General features: G+C 39.9%; 1 protein-coding gene across 3 annotated transcripts in view; it reads left to right on the top strand.

The window, feature by feature from the left end:
• The window catches only part of LOC127119989 (protein SULFUR DEFICIENCY-INDUCED 1), a 79,547-nt gene extending 59,474 nt beyond the window's left edge, over positions 1 to 20,073 (top strand). The window contains exons 2-3 of one of the 3 annotated variants that reach the window (XM_051050374.1): positions 19,337 to 19,549; positions 19,642 to 20,073. In XM_051050374.1, coding sequence (XP_050906331.1) covers positions 19,337 to 19,549; positions 19,642 to 20,034 — 606 coding nt within the window. In that variant the 3' untranslated portion in view covers positions 20,035 to 20,073. The remainder of the gene's footprint in view (positions 1 to 19,336; positions 19,550 to 19,641) is intronic. The other 2 variants (XM_051050375.1, XM_051050373.1) reach the window with 2 other exon arrangements.
• Positions 20,074 to 20,969: the final 896 nt, after the last annotated feature.

Genomic DNA, 20,969 nt, shown 5'->3' with positions numbered 1-20,969 from the left:
TTGATTACCAATCTTGCAAAAATCATAACTTGCTCATTTTTGGTCCAAATTCAATGGGATTTTTTGTGTTGTGTTCATCATGATCTCTACTTTTTTATCATTATTTTTTCAGAATTTTTGGATGAATGGTTTTTAAATGGCCTTAGGGTTTGTGACATGTGACCAAATTTTGTGCACTTTGCCAAATCAATTGTGAAATGATGAGAATGTATCTAGTGGCTCCCAAATTTTTTGTGCTTAAACTAGACACATTCGTGGTGATTTTGGTGTAGAGTTTGTGAATTTATCATTTGTGGTTTGTGAGATATGATTTTTTGAATTAGGGTGTGACAATTTGTGTCACACCATTGATGTCCAACTTCATGATTTTCATTGCCATGCTTCTTGACCTCCAATTGACTTGAAATTTTGCATGAACCCACCCTTGTATGTCTAGTTTACATGTGAATTTCCTTGGATTTATTTGAACTATTTTCCATTTGTTTGAGATTTTTCCTCCCTGCCTAGTCAAATGTTGACTTTGTGTGACACATGTTCCCATTTCATTTGTGAAATTCTCATACTTTATTAGATGGACATGAAATTTTGCATGAGATAACTAGACATCCTCATCTTTTCCATGGTTTTAGTCTCATTCATTTATCATACACCATTCTTGACTTATGATTTTTCTAAGTTGATGCATGTTTGGTTGACTCCATTGAGCATGTTCAAATGTACTTTGACTTTCTGATTTTCATTGACTGCCTTCCACTTGTCCAAATGAGATGAAATTTGACATGCTTACCATGCTATGTGTTAGGTTTGATCATGATTTATTTGGTGATTTTTGGAAAATGTTTAGATTGTTTTTGATGCAAGTCTTGCTGTTGACTTCTATGAGTTTCTGTTTGCCATGTTTTGACCTAAATGGTTCATGAAATGATGATGATGATTGATATGAGTGTGAATCCAATTGGTTGTGTTTCCTAATTGTTTGAACATGATTTGGGATGCTTGCCCTTTGCTGTTTTAACTTTCTCATTCACTTTTGACCCTAGGCTTGCCCTAGTGGTCCTGGTACTCACTTTTGAGCTTATGTTTTCAGGTTAAGCTACAAATGCTTCAAAGAGATCATTACAATTTGATTGAGCTTGCTTGAATATCATTGTCTAACTTGTTTGTTTTGTAGGTGGCTTGGCTCACATGCCTTAAGCCTTGTGCCTTGCACATTCACTTGCTTGTGTTGACTGGTTGATGTCTGTTTCATTTTGATTTAACTCTGACTTGTATACTAACTGTGCTTGACTGATTTCAGGTACTTTAGTTGCTTTTAGTTCCTTGTGAACTTTTGCTTTGCTTTGCTTGTATAAGCAATTTGCATTGAGGTATGTCTCTTTGTCTTCATGTAGTCTGGAAGACCTGGCCTGTTACTTGGCCAGGCAACTGTCTGAAGTCCTCCTTAAGAGGCAATGTTTGTGGATGTTTAATTTTGTCCTTGCATAGAGTCAAAGTCCTCCTAAGTGAAGAGGCAATTGGTGGAAGGTAGGGATATGCAATCTATCCCCCACTATTCAGTGTGTCATCTGCTTTGCTCACACCACTGTGTTGATGCATTGCAGATACAAACCCAAGATCTTGTACAACTGTACAGTTGAGTCAGTTTCAGATGTGTAGAAGGGTTCCCACTTTCTGAACCCACACATTCTTGTCTTAAGCTCTCCCAGGCCAGGGATAAGAGCTGTGAAGTCTTACCTTCACTCACCTTTCATCTGCTTCACCTTAGCCCCTCAATGGCAAGGTTAAGAGCACATTCACCCAGTTCCAGAGGTTTGTTTGTCGAGGTTGATATGACCCCTTGACTAAAACCTAACCCTTGTTTGAGCCACTTGCTTGTGTATAGTGTGTGCTTCCTGTGTTTGTGATTGCCTGTTTGCTTTGCCTCCTTAGGTTTAGCTTAGACTTGCCCGTGTGCAAGATAGGTTGTGCTTGACTTGCCCTTGTGCAAAGTCAAGTGTGTGTGGCTTGCTTCCTGTGTGAGCCATGCTTAGAGTTGTTTGGCCGAACTACGGCAACTCTGATTCTCATGTTCAGATGAGATACGTAGGCACGAGACGCGATGTCTTGCCGAGTTTGACTAACCGCTAACATCTAACTCTCTTCTCTCACCCTTGCTGTGATTGAGATATCCCCTTTCTCTTGCCCTAGTTGCAATCGAGATCCTTGCTTCCTGTGCAAGCCGTGTCTAGGATAGGTTGGCCCTTGTGCCATTTAGCTAGAAACCTTAACTTAGGGTTGACTTTGCATGACAACATCTAGGCTCGAGTCGTAGTCTCCCTAGAGTTGTGTCCCCCTCTGTTATCTGGTTAGGCTAGAACCTTTGTCCCTGCGTAGGGGAACTACATCGCCTGATCTTCATACCAGATGAAGTATGTAGGCAGGAGATTGAGCTGATCTCTCCGGGCGCCCTTTTTCTTTGTGTGTGTTGTCTGACCTATGTTAGGCTCGAGTCCCTGACTCCTTAGCATGTGCTGTCTGTCTGTTTGTGTGTGTGTGCTTAACAGTTGTAGGCTGAGTCCCTGACTCCCTATCAACCTGTTGTGTTGTTGTGTGCTTGGAAGCCGATGTAAGTCCATCGAGTGGCATTTGGGTTCCAGTGTGCGTGTGTTTGGTTCGGATGCTGATGTAAGTCCAGTGATTGGGTCAGTCGGGCTCCACGTTTGCCTGTGTGTGTCTTGTTTGTTTGTGTGCGTGTCAGCCGAGCTACGAATGCTCTGATTCTTCTCTCGTCCGAGAAGATACGTATGCATAGGATGCGACATCCTAGCGAGCATGTGTCGTTTCCCCAGTCCGAACTACTTCGACTCTGATGTCTATGCCTGATAGACTAAGTAGGCCCAGGATGCGACATCCTGCCGAGTCAGTTTCAGTCAGTTTCTTGTGTCTCTTTCAGCCAGCGTGTGTGAGTATTTGAGCAGTGTTTAGCAACCATTTTCCTTTCTAGTGTGCGTGGATCCCGTAGAGTACTACGGATGCGTAGGGGTGCTAATACCTTCCCTTCGCATAACCGACTCCCGAACCCATCCTCTTTGATCGCGAGACCATGTTCTTTCCCAGGTTTACTTCGAGCGTTTCCTTTCCCTCTTTTGGGATAAATAACGCACGGTGGCGGCTCTGTTGTTCTTGTTTCCCGCCGGTTTTTCGCGTGATGCGACAGCTGGCGACTCTGCTGGGGATTGTATTAAGAGAAGTTGACCTATGCTGGTCCATCTTCCCTAAGCGAGTCTCTCCTAGCGCTCTCTAGATTAGGATTTGGTTGCTTTGTGCTGTGTTTATTTATTGCATTCGTTTGTATATATTTGCATTTACTGTTTGCATTTATTATTTGCATTAATGTTTGCATTTCATTCATATTCATCTGCTGGTTGTGCTGTGTTTCTCTGTTTGGGGTGGGAGTTACTCGAGGTAAAAGGCCCAATACCCAGGCTATGAGTGAAATCTAGGAAACCTAGGAATAGAGTGATTCATGGGAAGCGGGTGGTATGGCGCCACTTAGCGGAACATTGATATCACGAGCAGTTCAGACCCTGGTGGGATATTATCGGTGCATACATCGGGTGTGCACAGGATGATATTCTGCGAAAGGTTATTTATGCTGCGTTTCTCTCAACCTTACCCTGGCCTAGATGACACCCGTGAGTGGGGAAGGGTTTGTTCATTATTACAGGTACAGTTGGTGACTCCTAGTACTGATGGTGACTATGAATTCTGGACATATGTTTCTGGACGCCGGAGGTCTGACCCTGGTATTGATCAGAGGGTTCCGTTTATTTCGGATCCCTAGGCTGAATTTGAGGGTACTCGCTCAGATGGTGACTCAGTTCTTCAGACTTGGGTTCAGATGCCAGCTCCTCAGACGACTTTAGGGTTTCAGATGGTTCCTTAGATGCCAGTTCCTGCCAGTCTTGGCTCCATCATTTGCATCATAGCATGTTTATTTTCCAAAGAATAGTAATGCATGAAAAAAGTTAACTCGCATACGCATATCCTTTATCAGGATCATTCATGACAAAATAGTACCCATATCATGCACATCATGCATATCATGCACATCCTTGCATTGCAGACATGTTTGGAAAGACTCCTCACTTTGGTTCCTGACTGAGAGAGGATTGCTGGTTGTCGTCCGCACCGCTACTCAACCAGACTCAATCATCAGAGGATTATGGACCAGGTTCAGACAGAGTTGGCTGAGATAAGGGCAAACATGGCCCAGTTTATGACGATGATGCAAGGAGTTGTTCAGGGGCAAGAGGAGTTGCGTGCTTTAGCCCAGAGACTGGAAGCCGTGATTCCACCAGTCCACCGTGCTCCACCGGTGGATGTACCCGTTCATGAGAATGCTGCTGTCACTATTCTCGTCAATGATTATGCCGTGGGTGATGAATTGAGGGGGATCAGAATCAGAGAACAGCCTCTTGCTGCAGAGACTGTTAATGTCAGAGCAACCCGCGCTCCGGTTCGCCATCCTGGCTCTTCAAGTTCTTCCAGTTCTAAGAAGCCATCCTCTGGGGCACCCAAAAGGGGAGAAAGTAAAACAAATGTTGTGCACCATCGGAGAAGTGCAAACAGAGGACAGAATCGTCAGGTTGCTGCTGTGACTATTCCAACCTCAACAACAGTAAAGAAGATCAACTCAGCAATATCAGCATCAACAACATCGTCCCCAGCAGCAGGTTTCCCAGCAAGCCAGTACGAGTAATGAGAGGAAGAAGATCATTTTTGATCCAATCCCCATGTCCTACGCCGAACTGTATCCCACTCTGATAGAGCGGAACTTGATCACTCCTAGAGGCCCGCCTCCTATACCCGTCAATCCTCGGTGGTGGTATAGGCCTGAACAGCATTGTGTGTATCATTCAGGAGCTCCTAGTCATGATGTGGACAGTTGTTTCCAGCTGAAGATGAAGGTTCAAGACCTTGTGAGGTTAGGTACTCTGATCTTGGAGGATTTAGGTCCCCGTGTTAATCGAGCTTGAAGATAGCAAGTCCTGGGCTGGCACCGACTTTTCTTCAGAAGGGTTGTTCAGAAAACAGAAGCTGCTGATGCAAAGGATACTGACGGTTGTCATCCCTGGAGGGATCTATCACAATTGGGTCACTGTGGGCGTTCCTACAGTTGTTCATAAGTCTTTGTAACAATCACTTTGTTTAAAAACCCTTCTCCCATGCCAAAAGGAGAAGTGATGGCATTGTTGGCAACATTTTGGGCAATGATATTTTCATTCAAATAATTCATGTTAAACATTTGTTTTTCCAATTGTTTTCCCTTTTCGCTTTTTGCATGAAATTGGTGATCACAAAAAACCTTTAAAAACAAGAATAAAAGCAATCTTTTCATCTGCATAACGATTGTGTTGTTTGTTTTTCAAAAAGCTTTTTTCATCTCTAAATCTTTATGCAGGTTGTTTCTCAAACCCATTGAACATAATGATCGGACGTCATCTCCCAATTTTGAATTCCCTGTATTCGAAGCGGACGAAGATGATGTTGAAGGGATTCCTGACGAGATTTCCCGACTTCTTGAGCAAGAAAAGAAGATCACTCAGCTGCATCTCGAGAATCAGCAGAACAGCCAACTGGGGCATTATCAAAAAAAAAAGAAGAGAAAAAAAAGAGAAAAGAGAGGGTGCAAAATCAAAAAAAAAATCAAAAGAAATCAAAAGAAATCAAAAGAAGGAAAAAGAAAGAAAGAAACAAAAGAACAAAAGCACCCTCAAAGTCCCAAGTTGGCTGATGCTGAGTTCAATCAAAATCAAAGAGATCAACTGCCATGTGTCATGGCCAGTCATATCAGCAGAGAGTGAAGAAAGCATTCGACAAGAAAATCAAGCCTCGTGTGTTCCGAGGGACCCTGTGCTCAAGAAAGTCTTATCTTTCACACCCGATTCCAGGGGCAAGTGAACCCCAAATTATGGATGTCCATATGTTGTCAAGAGAGCCTTTTCAGGCAATGTTTTGACACTTACAACAATGAAGAAGTTCACTCGTCCTGTGAATTCCGATGCAGTCAAGAAATACTTCGCCTACAAACGAAAAAAAAGAAGAACAAAAAGCTCGCTAAGTCGAACACCCCAAAGGGCGACTTAGGCAAAAAGGAGCGTCTCGGTGGATTGAAAACCCGAAAGGGCGATCCAGGCAAAAGTTAGAGACATTGAAAAAAAGAATTTGCATCCCGCTAGATTGAACACCTCACACTGGGGCAATCTAGGCAAAATTAGGGATTTGGCAAGTAACTGCATCTTGACAAGACTGTGTTGTACATCTGTCATCCGTCAGGGATTCTCGATTCGTCGTCGACTGAAGCTCTGAATACGTCGAAAATTCAGAATGGTAGAGGAAAGGTCATTATGTTCAATGTAGCCCTCTCCAATATATATCACCGATTTCAAACTTGTACAGATCTATGGAGTCTCGCCCTTTGCAGACTACCATTCCATCACATCAATTTGAGCTTTTCATCCAATTATTTGCACTCTTATTTGTTTCAACTCAACAAACGTTTTGCATGTTTTAATTGATAAAGTATCATTGTTTTCAAAATAAACAAATTTTTCAAAAAAAATTGTTCTTAAACAAAGTGAACCTTCACAATGATGGAAAGATACTTAGGAGACCCACAGTGCTCTCCCGGGGGTGGTATGATTACCAACAGGTAAGACAATTGTTCGTATCCCGAGCATGACTGTATCTTTGTCCTGCAGAACCTCGTATGGTCTCTCCTCAGTGAATTTGCACGACGCAGTGTTGTTTGAAGTTGTTCATCTTCATGTTCCCGGCATTACAGATTCTTCCTCCAAATCCCCGTTAGCACTTATTGTGGGGCATCCCCAGTAGAGTGCTGTTTGAGCCCTATCGTGGGGCATCCCCAGCAAGTTTGCTGTTTCGGACATTATTGTGGGGCAGCTCCCCTAGCAGAGTGTTTATTGAAGACTGCAACTTTCGCCTCTCCAGCAGAATAGTCTTCCTCTCTCCCCAACGTGGGTGTTTTTCTTTGAAGATTCAGTATTTGGTAGATCAACATCCCAGTACTATAGCATTCCCTCAGATAGATCCCTCAGCGGAGTTGTTTGCATAAGGAGCTCTATCAATGCTTTTGTATTTCTCATCAGAAATCTGGTTGCTTCTCGGTATCTCTGATTTTCAGCACAAGTTGTTGTGGCGCATCCGCCTGTATGTTGAACTTTGTTCTCCGGTTGCGACTGACGATCCCTCCGGAAGCCTCTTGTGGCTCTTCCTCCCCATGCAGAATGAGGACTTTGGTTTTCTCTCCGGATGGTTGATTCCCGGACCGTTGGTTGGAGCATGTCTGTTTGTCAGCATTCATCATACGTTTTAGGTAGAATGCATACATGCATAATCATAGCATTTGGATACTCATGTTGCAGCTGTCGCCGGGTATCTGTTGATTGTTGCCTCCTGCTATTTGGTGATACAGATCTCTCCAGTAGATTTTCCTAGCAGATATGGGTGTGTCTGATCTCTCCATGTAGAGCCAACCCCTTAAGCAGAAAGTGTTTATCCTTTCCCGCCATTTCCCCACTGAGATACATCCTCGTGGATGACGGTTGCTTCCGTTCCCTCCCTACACGGGATGGGTTTTCCCTACTGAGTTCTTTCCTCATTAGGATGAGTCTTGTTTCAGTCTGCCTTTTGGATCAATCCTAAATTGACTTCCAGTTGGCTGTCTCCTGTACTTCCCTGGGGCATAAATGAATAGTCGCTCACTAACCGGCACTCATTCATCTTATCCTCAGCAGAATTTGTTGGCCTCTACCTACAACTGGTAGTTGTAAGTCCTATCTTTGTGGTTTTCTACCTACAAGCTGGTAGTTGTAAAATCCCACTTTCATCCCCTGGCGGATATGGTTTGTTGGCCTCTACCTACAACCCGGTAGTTGTAAGTCCTATCTTTGTGGTTTTCTACCTACTAGCTGGTAGTTGTAAAATCCCACTTTCATCCCCTTGTTGGAGTTAACCCTTTGTGCTCGTCCTATCGATGACTGGCTACTTTTCCGTGGTTTTCTGCCTACAAACCGGTAGATGTAATCCCCTCTTTGCAGTTATCAGTATCCGGTTTGTGATATTGATATTCTTTCCCCTCTGGATACTTGCCTTGATCAAGCAGTATTGTCCCCATTGGGTCTTCCCCTTCTTTTTGGATGCTTACTCCGAATGAGCAGCTTTATCCCCTGTTGATTGGTCATCTTTTGCATACCTAGTCTGGTACCCAGATGCCTTTCTTTTCGGTCGATTATTCATTTAACAACCTACAACCCGGTTATGGATAATCTTCCATGCGAGTGTATTATCTACGTTTTGACGGCTATAGATAATATGTCTTATAATTTTCCGGTATTCAGACCGAAGGAGTTTCCGACGATCAGGTCGATGTACTCATGGCACAAGGCCAATTTTCCGGTATTCAGACCGAAGGAGTTTCCGACGATCAGGTCGATGTACTCATGGCACAAGGCCAATTTTCCGGTATTCAGACCGAAGGAGTTTCCGACGATCAGGTCGATGTACTCATGGCACAAGGCCAATTTTCCGGTATTCAGACCGAAGGAGTTTCCGACGATCAGGTCGATGTACTCATGGCACAAGGCCAATTTTCCGGTATTCAGACCGAAGGAGTTTCCGACGATCAGGTCGATGTACTCATGGCACAAGGCCAATTTTCCGGTATTCAGACCGAAGGAGTTTCCGACGATCAGGTCGATGTACTCATGGCACAAGGCCAATTTTCCGGTATTCAGACCGAAGGAGTTTCCGACGATCAGGTCGATGTACTCATGGCACAAGGCCAATTTTCCGGTATTCAGACCGAAGGAGTTTCCGACGATCAGGTCGATGTACTCTTGGCACAAGGCCAATTTTCCGGTATTCAGACCGAAGGAGTTTCCGACGATCAGGTCGATGTACTCTTGGCACAAGGCCAATTTTCCGGTATTCAGACCGAAGGAGTTTCCGACGATCAGGTCGATGTACTCATGGCACAAGGCCAATTTTCCGGTATTCAGACCGAAGAAGTATTCTCCTCTCCGTTGGTGTCGATAAACGTCGAGTTTTTCCCGATCATCCGTTGATGATTTGGTTGTGTCCTCCTTCCCAAGTGAAGTATTCTCCTCTCCGTTGGTGTCGATAAACGTCGAGTTTTTCCCAATCATCCGTTGATGATTTGGTTGTGTTCACTCTCCCCAGTAGAGTTTCCTCCTCTCCGTTGGTGTCGATAAACGTCGAGTTTTTCCCGATCATCCGTTGATGATTTGGTTGTGTCCTCCTTCCCAAGTGAAGTATTCTCCTCTCCGTTGGTGTCGATAAACGCCGAGTTTTTCCCAATCATCCGTTGATGATTTGGTTGTGTTCACTCTCCCCAGTAGAGTTTTCTCCTCTCCGTTGGTGTCGATAAACGTCGAGTTTTTCCTATTCGTCCTATGACGTCTAGTTGTACCTGTCCCCATGTGGATTTACCTCTCCGTTGGTCTTGGTAAACGTTGAGTTTTTCCCATTTCGTCCGTTGACGTATGGTTGTATCCTTTCCATTCATTCATTAATGTTTGGTTACCTCTCCGTTGGTCTTGGTAAACGTTGAGTTTTTCCCATTTCGTCCGTTGACGTATGGTTGTATCCCTCCCAGTTATTCAATAGCGTCTGGTTACCTCTCCGTTGGTCCCGATAAACGTCGAGTTTTTCCTAGTTGTCCGTTGGCATCTAGCTGTGATTGTTGTTCCCATTCATCGTCGTTGCGATGTCTGGATGTGGCCGTACCCTTTGAAAACAAAACCAAAAATATATATATATATACCCAGCAATAAATATCAAATCCCAGTGGACGTTTCCATTGGTGGATCCCTGTATTGTGCAAATTCTACGGTTCTTGGTATTCAATCCCTGTTTACCCTGAAAGTCTGACAGCCGTTGCTCTCATCCATTCGGGTTCCCAGCTGATTGAATAGGGGCAGCTGTAGCACCTCAAATTTGCACCTATCATTGTACAAACATTTTCATACTAGGTCATAGCGTATCATGGTCCATTGCATAGCATTGCATTGTTTTTTTTTCGCCTCAAGTGCAAGCCAATCAAGGAATTAGGTCAAACTGATCAGGAGATCAGTCAACCAAGCAAGCAAGCACAATTCTCAAGGAGCCAAAGCCCTAGGGTTTGTCCAACAAGTTCACACGACTTGGGGGTCCATTTGAAGTGTTCAAGTCAAGGGTTGAAGGCTTGGAGATCACCAGTTCATGCACAGACAGTCAAAAACCCTAGAAAGTCAACTGTCAGTCAAAGCAGTGGATGGTGGCCATTCTTGTGGAATTTGGGCACCATGATCAATAATCAAGAGTTCATACAACTTGGGACATCATTTGAAGTCAAGTTCTCAAGGAATTAGGGTTTGGAATTCATCAGTCAATGCACAATCAGTCAGAAACCCTAAAAGTCAACTGTTGGTCAACTGTCCATTTAATCAGTGATTTGATGATTGGAATTGGTTTGTGAGAGCTCATTCATGGCCAAATAGTCCTCATATATCATGTCAAACACCATCATGGAAGAATTTGAAGCCAGATCAGAAATTTCCAAAAATGGAAACTGGGCCTGTAATTGAAACTTACCAAAAATGGAAAGTTTTGATCCTCAAACTTACATCATGATACAAGCCTCAAATGAATTTTTTCCCAACATGAAAGTTGAAGATCTTGTTCTCCCATTTCCAAAAAGTCCTAGAACTCTTAATTCCCATGTGTGGTTGGCAAGTTATGATCGAATCGATTTCAAAAGATCTTGAACTTCAGAGGGCCATATCTCCCAAACCGTTTGGCCAATTTTGGTGGGGTTTTTTCCTACAAGTCACATTTGATCCCCTCTTTCCAAAAATATAAATTTCATGAGCCAAAACTTCACAAATCAAAATGGCATATTTTGACTTTTCTCATTTAAATGCAAGTTTGACCAAGAGTTGACTTTTTGATATAAACATTTTTTTCACATTTGGCCAATTGGAACAGCTCAGAAATATCATTTAGAATGTGTTTGCAAGCTCATATTATGCAGTACATGAGGCCATCATGTATCCATGCTTGGTTGCTTGAATTGGAAGAAAAGTACAAGTTTCAACCATGCTGCTCCATACCATGCCTTGTACCTCAAAAGAACAGCAGCATTATGCATCATTTTGCTGTCAATTGGAGCCTCATTTTGCAGCCTAAAACCAACAAAAAAGCCATTCCTTGCTTGCTTGAATTTTGGAAGAAAAGTACATGTTTTCACTAAATCCACCCATACTTCCATAAACCATCCTTTGTACCACATCACATAACAGAGATTTTATCATGGATTTTCTGTCACTTTTGAAACATTAGTGGCAGCATCAAACACATTGCAACACAGAATTCACTGATTCTAAAAAATATCATCTTTTACACTTTTGCAAAAAGCAGACCAAAAACTTCTAAAAGAACCAAGCTTGGCTAGCCTTGTTTCACCATCCAAGCATCCTTATGAGCTTGTTCTCACCTTGTTTTCCCATCTGTGAGCCCACCTTTTAGCATTGATCTCAAGAGGTTCAGTCATGGCATATTGGATTTAAAACTACTACAAGTTATTTCAAGGCAAACAACCTTCACCAACCCTCATTGGAAGGACCATTGAGCAACTGTCTCACTTCAATAACAACAAACAACATCAAGATCACCACTGTTCCTCCAAACTGGTAAAATTTCGAGCTCCATGATTTTTCAAATGGATACATGCTTAGTGTAGGTCTTTCAATGCTGAGTTTAGTGATGCCTTTATTTTTGAAAATGTTTGCTTATTCATGAAGATATGATGAGGTAAAGTTTGATGCTCGAAAATGTTTCCATTGATTTCTTGTTGTGTGGTTCAAATTAATGAAAACTAATGTTAGGATGTTGTTGTATGTTGCTTGGTGATCACAATGATATAGCCAATTGCAATTTCTGGGCAAGTTTGTGAAATCACAATTTGGGATTGCACTGTTCATTGAAACCCTAATCCCAATTTGCCCAGATTTTTCCCATTTTCGTGTGCATGGCCTCTTTCAGCATTAGCCAATGAAAACATTTCCTCACAATGGCCAAAACGACCGTGTTTGATTAGTGGGCCAAAATATTACCAAAATGCCATTTTCTCAATATTAATTCAATTAATTTCTTCACTTTGATTACCAATCTTGCAAAAATCATAACTTGCTCATTTTTGGTCCAAATTCAATGGGATTTTTTGTGTTGTGTTCATCATGATCTCTACTTTTTTATCATTATTTTTTCAGAATTTTTGGATGAATGGTTTTTAAATGGCCTTAGGGTTTGTGACATGTGACCAAATTTTGTGCACTTTGCCAAATCAATTGTGAAATGATGAGAATGTATCTAGTGGCTCCCAAATTTTTTGTGCTTAAACTAGACACATTCGTGGTGATTTTGGTGTAGAGTTTGTGAATTTATCATTTGTGGTTTGTGAGATATGATTTTTTGAATTAGGGTGTGACAATTTGTGTCACACCATTGATGTCCAACTTCATGATTTTCATTGCCATGCTTCTTGACCTCCAATTGACTTGAAATTTTGCATGAACCCACCCTTGTATGTCTAGTTTACATGTGAATTTCCTTGGATTTATTTGAACTATTTTCCATTTGTTTGAGATTTTTCCTCCCTGCCTAGTCAAATGTTGACTTTGTGTGACACATGTTCCCATTTCATTTGTGAAATTCTCATACTTTATTAGATGGACATGAAATTTTGCATGAGATAACTAGACATCCTCATCTTTTCCATGGTTTTAGTCTCATTCATTTATCATACACCATTCTTGACTTATGATTTTTCTAAGTTGATGCATGTTTGGTTGACTCCATTGAGCATGTTCAAATGTACTTTGACTTTCTGATTTTCATTGACTGCCTTCCACTTGTCCAAATGAGATGAAATTTGACATGCTTACCATGCTATGTGTTAGGTTTGATCATGATTTATTTGGTGATTTTTGGAAAATGTTTAGATTGTTTTTGATGCAAGTCTTGCTGTTGACTTCTATGAGTTTCTGTTTGCCATGTTTTGACCTAAATGGTTCATGAAATGATGATGATGATTGATATGAGTGTGAATCCAATTGGTTGTGTTTCCTAATTGTTTGAACATGATTTGGGATGCTTGCCCTTTGCTGTTTTAACTTTCTCATTCACTTTTGACCCTAGGCTTGCCCTAGTGGTCCTGGTACTCACTTTTGAGCTTATGTTTTCAGGTTAAGCTACAAATGCTTCAAAGAGATCATTACAATTTGATTGAGCTTGCTTGAATATCATTGTCTAACTTGTTTGTTTTGTAGGTGGCTTGGCTCACATGCCTTAAGCCTTGTGCCTTGCACATTCACTTGCTTGTGTTGACTGGTTGATGTCTGTTTCATTTTGATTTAACTCTGACTTGTATACTAACTGTGCTTGACTGATTTCAGGTACTTTAGTTGCTTTTAGTTCCTTGTGAACTTTTGCTTTGCTTTGCTTGTATAAGCAATTTGCATTGAGGTATGTCTCTTTGTCTTCATGTAGTCTGGAAGACCTGGCCTGTTACTTGGCCAGGCAACTGTCTGAAGTCCTCCTTAAGAGGCAATGTTTGTGGATGTTTAATTTTGTCCTTGCATAGAGTCAAAGTCCTCCTAAGTGAAGAGGCAATTGGTGGAAGGTAGGGATATGCAATCTATCCCCCACTATTCAGTGTGTCATCTGCTTTGCTCACACCACTGTGTTGATGCATTGCAGATACAAACCCAAGATCTTGTACAACTGTACAGTTGAGTCAGTTTCAGATGTGTAGAAGGGTTCCCACTTTCTGAACCCACACATTCTTGTCTTAAGCTCTCCCAGGCCAGGGATAAGAGCTGTGAAGTCTTACCTTCACTCACCTTTCATCTGCTTCACCTTAGCCCCTCAATGGCAAGGTTAAGAGCACATTCACCCAGTTCCAGAGGTTTGTTTGTCGAGGTTGATATGACCCCTTGACTAAAACCTAACCCTTGTTTGAGCCACTTGCTTGTGTATAGTGTGTGCTTCCTGTGTTTGTGATTGCCTGTTTGCTTTGCCTCCTTAGGTTTAGCTTAGACTTGCCCGTGTGCAAGATAGGTTGTGCTTGACTTGCCCTTGTGCAAAGTCAAGTGTGTGTGGCTTGCTTCCTGTGTGAGCCATGCTTAGAGTTGTTTGGCCGAACTACGGCAACTCTGATTCTCATGTTCAGATGAGATACGTAGGCACGAGACGCGATGTCTTGCCGAGTTTGACTAACCGCTAACATCTAACTCTCTTCTCTCACCCTTGCTGTGATTGAGATATCCCCTTTCTCTTGCCCTAGTTGCAATCGAGATCCTTGCTTCCTGTGCAAGCCGTGTCTAGGATAGGTTGGCCCTTGTGCCATTTAGCTAGAAACCTTAACTTAGGGTTGACTTTGCATGACAACATCTAGGCTCGAGTCGTAGTCTCCCTAGAGTTGTGTCCCCCTCTGTTATCTGGTTAGGCTAGAACCTTTGTCCCTGCGTAGGGGAACTACATCGCCCTGATCTTCATACCAGATGAAGTATGTAGGCAGGAGATTGAGCTGATCTCTCCGGGCGCCCTTTTTCTTTTGTGTGTGTTGTCTGACCTATGTTAGGCTCGAGTCCCTGACTCCTTAGCATGTGCTGTCTGTCTGTTTGTGTGTGTGTGCTTAACAGTTGTAGGCTGAGTCCCTGACTCCCTATCAACCTGTTGTGTTGTTGTGTGCTTGGAAGCCGATGTAAGTCCATCGAGTGGCATTTGGGTTCCAGTGTGCGTGTGTTTGGTTCGGATGCTGATGTAAGTCCAGTGATTGGCAGTCGGGCTCCACGTTTGCCTGTGTGTGTCTTGTTTGTTTGTGTGCGTGTCAGCCGTGCTACGAATGCTCTGATTCTTCTCTCGTCCGAGAAGATACGTATGCATAGGATGCGACATCCTAGCGAGCATGTGTCGTTTCCCCAGTCCGAACTACTTCGACTCTGATGTCTATGCCTGATAGACTAAGTAGGCCCAGGATGCGACATCCTGCCGAGTCAGTTTCAGTCAGTTTCTTGTGTCTCTTTCAGCCAGCGTGTGTGAGTATTTGAGCAGTGTTTAGCAACCATTTTCCTTTCTAGTGTGCGTGGATCCCGTAGAGTACTACGGATGCGTAGGGGTGCTAATACCTTCCCTTCGCATAACCGACTCCCGAACCCATCCTCTTTGATCGCGAGACCATGTTCTTTCCCAGGTTTACTTCGAGCGTTTCCTTTCCCTCTTTTGGGATAAATAACGCACGGTGGCGGCTCTGTTGTTCTTGTTTCCCGCCGTTTTTTCGCGTGATGCGACAATGCTGAACAACGACGATGAAGATGATGATCAACCACCACCAATACCTCCTAGTCATGTCTACAGCCCGCCTTAACATATGACAAATATGGATCTGCACGACGATGAAACATCCAACAGTGTTTTCTATAATCTATATCCGAGATCAGAAGGCGAATTAAAGGTGGGAGACATGTTTCGTACCAAAGAAGAATGTGTTTTGGCTATCAAAAAATTCCACATGAACAACTTTGCTGATTTTACAGTGAAACACACTGATTCTAGAAGGTATGTTATCGAATGTCGTAACATGCTTTGTAAGTTTCATTTGGCTGCGTCTTACAAGAAGAAAAGCGACTCTTGGGAGATCGCTTCAATAGACCCACCTCACAGTTGCATTGCAACTAACGTTGAACAAGATCACTATAAACTAAGTGCAGCGTTGATATGTCAACACATTCTGCCGTTGGTTAATAAAGACCCATCAGTGAAGGTGAGTATAATTATATCCCATATAAGAACAACATATAATTATACTCCATCTTACAAGAAAGCATGGATTGCGAGGACAAAGGCTATTGAACAAGTTTTCGGCAACTGGGAGGATTCATACAAGGAATTGCCACGGTTTTTATGGGCACTAAAAACATATGTCCCAAGAACTATGGCAATTATGGAGACATTGTCAGTGATGATGCCAGACGGAACCTGTGCTACAGGTAATAGAATCTTTCACCGTCTCTTTTGGGCATTTGATCAGTGCATCAAAGGTTTCGCATTTTGCAAACCTATTATTCAAATTGATGGCACTTGGTTATACGGAAAATACAAGGGTACTTTGCTCATGGAGGTTGCACAAGACGGCAACAACAATGTCTTTCCCATTGCCTTTGCTCTTGTTGAAGGTGAAACGGCTGGTGGATGGGGTTTCTTTCTTCGACATCTCAGAACGCATGTGGCTCCACAAGCCAATCTCTGTTTGATTTATGATAGACATGCTGCCATTGAGAGTGCCTACAACAACCATGACAACGGATGACATGATCTTCCTTCTACCCATGTCTATTGCATCAGACACATTGCACAAAACTTCATGCGAGCTATAAAAGATAAGAATCTTCGCAAGAAGGTGGTGAATGTTGGGTATGCTCTAACTCAGCCGTCATTTCAATATTATCGTGATGAAATTAGACTGTCTAATAAAGACGCAGGGAGATGGCTAAATAACATACCAGTAAAGCAGTGGACAAGGGCATTTGACGGAGGTTGTCTATGGGGCCACATGACAACAAACCTTGTGGAATGCATGAATGGGGTATTTAAAGGAATTTGAAATCTGTCGATAATTGTCTTGGTAAGATCGACCTATTATAGGTTGGCTTCTACGTTCGCAACCAGAGGTGAAAGATGGAGTGCGGTGTTAATGTCCGGGCAAGTATTCAGTGAGTGTTGCATGAAGGTCATGAAAGAGGAGAGCATCAAAGCTAGCACACACGCTGTAACAGTCTTTGACCGTCATAGGCAAAATTTCAGCGTCCAGGAAACAATGGACCACAACGAGGGGAGACCAAATTTAGCCTAGGCTGTTAGACTAAACAGAAGTTGGTGCGATTATGGAAAATTTCAGGCCTTCCGTATACCTTGCTCCCATGTCATTACAGCATGCGCTTATACTCGCAAAGATGCTTACAACCATTTATCTGATGTGTAAAAGGCCGACACCGTCATGAATGTATATAATCAAAGCTTCTCTGTACTACCAATGGAGGATTACTGACCTCCATATGAAGGTGATATTGTTTGGCACAATGACGAGATGCGTAGAAAGAAAAAAGGAAGGTCAAACAACACACGTATCAGAACAGAGATGAATTCCACAGATAAAATGATAAGATTATGTAGTATCTGTCGTCAATCAGGACACAACAAGAACAACTGTCCCAATCGAGGAGCATCATCTAGGTCTTAAGCTTTTTGTAACATTGTATTTCTGCAACCTTCAATCATTATATATCATTAAGTTTTTGTTACAATGAGGTTCATAACAAACATCAGTACAAAATAAGCTATCTGAAAACAGAAATATTTCTAACTCATTACAACAATCAAATTGATGTCGTCTCGACCGAACATCATTTCCCTAGCATCCTTATCAGTTTTCATTCGCACCCAACCAAAGATATTATCAAGTCTCTCAATACTTCTAATTTTTTCCCCTTCTGGTATTTCCCCATCTAACCAACGAACCAACTCCCTCTTCAGTTGATCGAACATAGTGATGTTCTAGAACAGCATCAATATTTGAGGTTTGTCTCTCGCATAAATCACTTTTCCGTATCGGCGACAAACACCAAACATGATTGCCAAATGATTATATGAGATGTGGAACAATTACTCACACAACACATCTATTTATAATATAAAAATTGCATTTTAGGAGGAGTCTCCAATTGAATTGGCGCCTCCTCTTAAGCCCTACACATGGGCGCCAATTAGATTGGCTAGGGCACCTGCCCTAGCCAATCCAATTCGTGCCTCCATTCAATTTTTAAGAGGAATCTCCAATTCAATTGACGGCTCCTCCTAAAAGTGGGGTAGTTTGTAATTTTTTTTGAAACCAAAGGTATTTTGGGAATTTCCTGAAAAAAGTGGGTTATTTTCGTGAGAGATGCAAGTTAATTTTTCAATTGGTAACCAACAAACGTTATCAAATACTCAAATTATTTATAAAAAAGATGGAGAACAATTTTGAAATTAAAATAGACCACGTTAATTGTATTGTTCATAGTATAACTTAAAATATTTATTATTGTTATTAGTAAGTTTTTTAAGAATTTTAAATATCTTTCATTATAATATTTTTGTACAAATTATATATCTATATATATATATATATATATATATATATATATATATATATATATATATATATATATATATATATATATATATAAAATAAAAAATCATACAGAAAAATTAAGACATGTGTAGTTTGAATTAAAATATTATAAATATAATTTGACTAACCATACACATTAGATAATCCAAATTTTGTATCATACACATTATATAACTTATTAATAATAAAAGAACGGTATCATACACATAATCTACATCATTTTGTCTCTGAAAATTCCACCATTTCCTCGTAATTCTATCAAGATATTTTCAACTTTTAGATTTACTTGCGGTAGTGTAACTTTTCTTTTAAGATTCAAAGAATCATACAAATTTCAGGAATCTTAGTGAATAATGATATAATGTACCTATGAATTCAATTGGTGGATAGAGATCCAAAAGCAGATATAGTGTACTTTTGGAAGCCGATTAATGTTGGAGACAAAGTGGATAATGCTTTGAAAGATATGATTGGCGTGATAAATCAATTAGATAGAACTGAAGAAGCTATTGAGGCCTTCAAATCTTCTAGAGGTCTTTGCTACAAACATTCTCAAGAATACATTGATAATGTTGTTATCGATATTTACAAGGTAGTATAAATCATATTTTAGTAATTTACATAAATACAACATAAACACAAAAAAAGACACTGATTGTCTGATGATCAGACACAAATAATAACTTTAGTTAATCTGTTATAGTGATTTATCAGAGCACAAACATTGCACAGAACACTATAAAAAAATGACACAAGTAATTAATGTGATATAGATCAGAGCACAAACATTGTACAGAACACTTATAATAAAAACAATGATAATCTTACCCAAATAATAAATACAAAATGACAAAACATTCATGATTTGACATATTTAATATTTTTAATAAATACGTATCAATTGATTAACATATTAGAGAGATTGAAACAAATATTGATTTATTTGTAAGTGTTATTTTTCTCAAACTGTAGTTTTAGTTAATATGTTATTTACCAAATCAAGTGTCATTTTTGTAAGGAATTAGTTTTTGTTGGAATTAACAGAAATGTGGAATAGTAGAGGAGCAAATTGATTTATCTAAAAGAAAGCTAAAACTTATATATCAAGGAGATGACTTTAATGGAAGAACTACAAATAATTCTTGTTCTAAACTTATATATCAAGGAAATGACTTTAATGGAAAGACTACAAATACTTCTCGTTCTAATGGCAAGAAGTTCCAAATTTCAATCAACCAAGAAACTGCAAGATTATTGGTACTTAAATCTTTCACTATTTTTAATCTAACTTTACACTGTTTTCTTTTTCTTAGATTATTGACTCCTTAAAATATGTATTAATCATATAGGGAAACATGGGCTGGACCTACATGCAAAAGACAAACTACATAATGGCTGAGGTAATTTTTAAGGAAGCTCAAGTGTTAGATGCTGATGTCAAGAAGGCTCTAAACTTGGCCTTATGCTTAATCAGACAATCACGTTATGAAGAAGCCTATTTAATTATTGAAGAAGTTTTGCAAGGAAAACTTCAAGGTTCTGATGAAATTAAGTTCATAAATAAAGCTGAGGAATTGCTTACAGAGTTGAATGCAAACTTGCCACAACCTAAGTTTATGGATGATTTAGGTCTTGATGATGATCTTGTGAAGGAAATTGATGGGTCGCTTAATGTATGGAGTCATATTAGATCCAGAAGACTTCCCATCTTTGAGGAAATATCTTCTTTTAGGGATAATTGACAGGTTGATAAGTTTTTAATTGGTTGTGTTGTATATTGTTTTAGGTCTATGGTTGATAAATATTCCTTTCTCTTGTCTAGTTTCTTATTTTTCCTTTGCTTTTTCTCATTAAAATGGTGAGAATAAATGTATAATAAGGTTCGCTTGCTTGGTAATTTAATTAATAAATCATGTTTTAGTTATGTGACGATAAAACCTCGGTTAAGATTTGAGAAATATTAATAATGTGTTTGCTCTTTATTGAATTTTAACTCTTTGTAATTTTTTATATAACTAAATAGTGAGGTGTTGATATAATAGTTTCTATCTTTCTATATATTTGTTAACACTTGCCTACTACACTATAATTGTCTTATAATATTTGAAAAGAAGTTTAAATAATGAATTGTCATAATCTAAAATTCTTATGCATAATAAGTTTTGATTATAGAAACACATTAGCTCTAAGTTCTTAGAATTTTTTTTTTATTTTTTTTTTTAGTTTTGTGTAATGTTATCTCAAAGTGTTTAATTTTATTTTATTAAAAACTTTCATCATAATAATTTGTAGAGAATTATTAAAATAAATATGATATTCTTGTAAACTTAAAAAAAGTAAAATATATTTATTAAAATTATAATTATAATAGAATAAAAAAAGCTATTTTCTATATTTATTAAAAACTTTCATCATAATATGAATTTGTAACATGTATAATAAAGCTATTTTCTATATGAAAAATATATTTAAATATAATATTAAAGTGTTGTCTAAAATAATATACTACTTTTTTATGTGTATAAAGGTTTGAAAACGTAATCCATGTTTAAATATGTTTTTTTAGTTGAATATAATATAAATTAAAAATCATTGTTGTCTATATATACATAAAAGTTCCATCTAAAGATAGGTTGTAATATGCAAAATAATTACATAATATAAAATATAATACAAA

Source organism: Lathyrus oleraceus, chromosome 2 (genome assembly GCF_024323335.1).
Source record: "Lathyrus oleraceus cultivar Zhongwan6 chromosome 2, CAAS_Psat_ZW6_1.0, whole genome shotgun sequence".
Classification (NCBI taxonomy): domain Eukaryota; kingdom Viridiplantae; phylum Streptophyta; class Magnoliopsida; order Fabales; family Fabaceae; genus Lathyrus; species Lathyrus oleraceus.
The sequence above is the reverse complement of the archived record's forward strand: the minus strand, read 5'-3'. Positions and strand labels throughout refer to the sequence as shown.